Source organism: Syzygium oleosum, unplaced genomic scaffold, assembly GCF_021117445.2.
Source record: "Syzygium oleosum isolate NSW1041296 unplaced genomic scaffold, Sole_v2.1 Sole_v2.01, whole genome shotgun sequence".
Taxonomy (NCBI): domain Eukaryota; kingdom Viridiplantae; phylum Streptophyta; class Magnoliopsida; order Myrtales; family Myrtaceae; genus Syzygium; species Syzygium oleosum.
Genome location: NW_026607485.1, coordinates 31944679 through 31948109, shown reverse-complemented (window position 1 = coordinate 31948109; position 3431 = coordinate 31944679). Strand labels below are relative to the sequence as shown.

The 3431-nt window shown below is 42.1% G+C and overlaps 1 protein-coding gene across 1 annotated transcript; it reads left to right on the top strand.

The window, feature by feature from the left end:
* Window positions 1–545: 545 nt before the first annotated feature.
* On the top strand, window positions 546–2712 carry LOC115692528 (2-oxoglutarate-dependent dioxygenase AOP2-like). Its single transcript, XM_030619404.2, has 3 exons — window positions 546–1041; window positions 1641–1962; window positions 2058–2712. The coding sequence occupies exons 1-3, from the start codon at window positions 563–565 to the stop codon at window positions 2304–2306; spliced, it is 1050 nt and encodes a 349-aa protein (XP_030475264.1). The 5' UTR covers window positions 546–562; the 3' UTR covers window positions 2307–2712.
* The last annotated feature ends 719 nt before the right edge of the window (window positions 2713–3431 follow it).

The following is a 3431-nucleotide window of genomic DNA, read 5'->3' as shown; positions in this document are numbered from 1 at the left end:
TCAAAAAAATAGTTCGTGGTAAAATTGTCACAGGTGTACCGGTTTAGGATTTTTTGTGGTCAAAAAAATAGTTTGAGGTAAATTTATCATAAGTGTACCAGTTTGGAATTTTTTGTGATATTAACCCTATTTTTTATTTCTTCTTATTCTTTCTCTGACATGTTGACCGAGTCAAAGTCTAATATTTCTAGTTTGAGAACAGAGACTTCGACGTGCATTGGGAAAGTGAATTTCAGATATTTCTTTTTTTTTTTTTGCTTGATTTCGGATGTCCGCAAATTATCAATTCGGAATATTCGGATTTTCGCTTCGAGCTCAAACTCGAGACATATTTTTAACGCGAATCATTGAAAATAGCGGGTTCCATGTATTTTTCTGGTGGATCCGATCAGATCTTGATGGTTTGAATCCGGCTAGCTGATCAACTGTTCACCGGAACAGTTTCTCCATCGAGACAGCTTTGTCCTCAGCGTGGACACAATAACGCGTTGTTATGTCTTTTTTTTGGGCCCCATTCGGCTTGGATTGAGAGAACGTGACAAACGTTCTCCCTCAGTTGCCTATGAAAAGCTCAACCGCGCTCTGGCAATTTTTCCCGCAAGGAGCACCCGATCAAGAGACCAGCCTTGCTCTTGGTGATTGTGGTCGGAGAGATCGAGAAGAGCTAAGAGAGATGGTAGGAACAACCCAGGTCCCGGTGATAGTGTTCTCCGAGGAATGCATGAAACCAGGGACGAGTTCCTGGGCAAAAGCTTGCAAAGTGATGGCGCAGGCTCTTGAGGATCATGGGTGCTTCGTTGTCGATCACCCCAATGTCCCTCTTGGCCTTCATGACTCCATCTTTAGCGCCGCCGAGGATCTCTTCCACCTTCCCTACGAAACCAAGATCAAGAACGTTAATTTAAAGCCTCCCCTTGGCTATACCGGAAAGATCCCCGGGACTCCCGTTGTCGAGGCCCTGGCCATCGTCGGCCCCGACAAGCCTGAAGACTGCGAAAAGTTCGCCTCTCTCATGTGGCCCTCCCGGAACGACCACTTTTGGTACTAATCCAATTTCCCTTTTAGGATAATACTAACCGGATATGCTTTGAACAATACCTCCATAGCAATCATGTATATGTTATCAACTCCTTCGAATTTTTTAAACACCGGGACATCACATGGGAAGTGCCTTCTCCCATTTCTCCACTCTTAATCCTCCATGTGCACATCACTATTCACTGTGCTTTTTGAATTAACGACTCCCCTCCCACTTCGATGTCCTGATCTTTCTCCTACTGTTTTATGAATCCATTACTAAGAAGATGTTTGAAAATTGGTATATGCAATAAAGTCTGATGATTGTGCATATTTTATATGTAAAAAAGCTCGTTATGTCATGCTTCCAAGCTCACTTCTCGAAACACCCATCTAATTTGAACCGTTTTATTCAGTTCATATGCCAACTTTTATATGCCTTGCGAGTACACCTAACAATTTTCTTACTTTATTAAACGATCCCGCAAGACAGACGTTTCTCCAACTGGCTTTAGCATGTCAACTTTGGGCTATAGGGTATCGAGAAAATATAAATAAACGAGAGCAAGTGCTAAAGTTGACTTGTCTAATTTAATTTCTCATTTTTCTTTTTTTGGCTGCAGCAAAGCTGTTCATGACTATAGCAAGTTCATAGCTGAGATGGAGAAAGTAGTGTTCAGGATGGTCTGCGAGAGCTATGCTGTCGAGAAATGCTATGACCCTTACATCAATTCCAGTGCATACATCCTACGACTCTTGAAGTCCAAGATACTGGAAGGCGTCGAGGTCAGTGTGAACCCGACTGGTCACACGGACAAGAGCTTTTTGTCCTACTTGCACCAAGGCAACATTAGGGGCTTGGATGTGAGGACCAAAGACGGCGAGTGGTTCACTTTCGAGCCTTCGGCTTCCACTTTCATAGTCATGGCCGGTGAAGCATGTGTGGTGAGTCACTTATTTGCTTGAAAATTCTTCTTAGTACCAGTTCACGCTAGTTCATTGAAATCATTTCTAATTTTGTGGGGTTCATTCTTGATCAGGCATGGAGCAATGGAAGGATCAAGGCTTGTGACCACCGAGTGTTGGTTACAGAAAAGAATCAAGTGAGATACTCTCTTGCTACGTTCTCGTACACCACAGGGATGATCGAGACGCCCGAGGAGTTCATCGACGAAGCACACCCTCGGCTATACAAGCCCTTCATTCACATGGATTTCCTTTTCTACTATGACTCTGTCGACGACCGCATGAAGGGCGAAAGCCTCATCGAGTCCTTCTGCGGAGTTTAGGCCAATAAGCCCTCGTGATTAAATCAGAATGAATAGAGTGCATGCTCTTAGTGTGAAATAAGACGAGATTTGAGGAGATTGTTGTCTCTCAATCTTCTTTGTTCTGTTTTCTAAAATAAAGAGGTATGCAAAGGTCAAAGGTGATTGAAGATGGAGATGCATGTGGTCTGTATAATTTAAAGAGCATACAATATTTTTTGGGGAATTAGGAAGAGATGTTCATCTCATTGGCCTTCGCTTATTCATTGTTACTCAGGCCAAGCCAGTTTTTTAGTACCCCAATTTGGAACAACCTTGAACACTGTGTTATTTTCATTGAGCGAGAGAGATCGAGACATTGGTGGATATTTGATGCAATGTAAGTCTAGAGCATTCATCATGGGATGGTGCGCGTGTATGTTGGAACCTGGTATTAATTTCTTTCCTAGTCCAATAATATGCAGCACCACTAGAAAAAAAAAATCAATTCAAACCCTTATGTTTTCTCAGTCTGAATCAGTCCACCTTCATTCCTTCAAGTAATCCCATGAGTACAAGCTAAATGGTCGTCGGAGCATAACAGGTCCCCTAAAAGTTGAGAAGGACTAGCAAGCCAATTACAAGGATTTCGCACCTTTGGGCCTTTACGACCCAATCTACTACTTCATTGGCCTCTCTGAAACAATCACTCCATGAATATCTTGGAAATGGGCTGATATACTCTTGCATTCGGTGATGAGAGGTTCCACGTCTCAAGCTGGCAGATCGTGATCGGTAAGTGTACTTCTCAAAGCAGCCCAATTATCAAATTCCAAAACTAGTTTCAGTTTAGTTCGGGTACTGAAGAGATCCTTGGCTTCCACATATGCTAAAATTTCCAACTGTGCAGCTGAAGACAGTCTCACAATTTTCGCAAATCCTTCTACTATTCTCCCTGAATAATCTACACACGCGATGCTTCCATCTGCTGTTCCTTCCACGAGATAAAAACAGTAAGAGTGCCAAAAAAAAAAAAGGCAAATTATGATTGACCAATTTTGAAGCAAAAGCGCATGCTTGTGGACTAGTTTACTTTCAGGAAAATTATCAAAAAAGTTTTAAACTTATTGTAGCATGACTAATTCAATTCCTAAACCTTTCAATTGT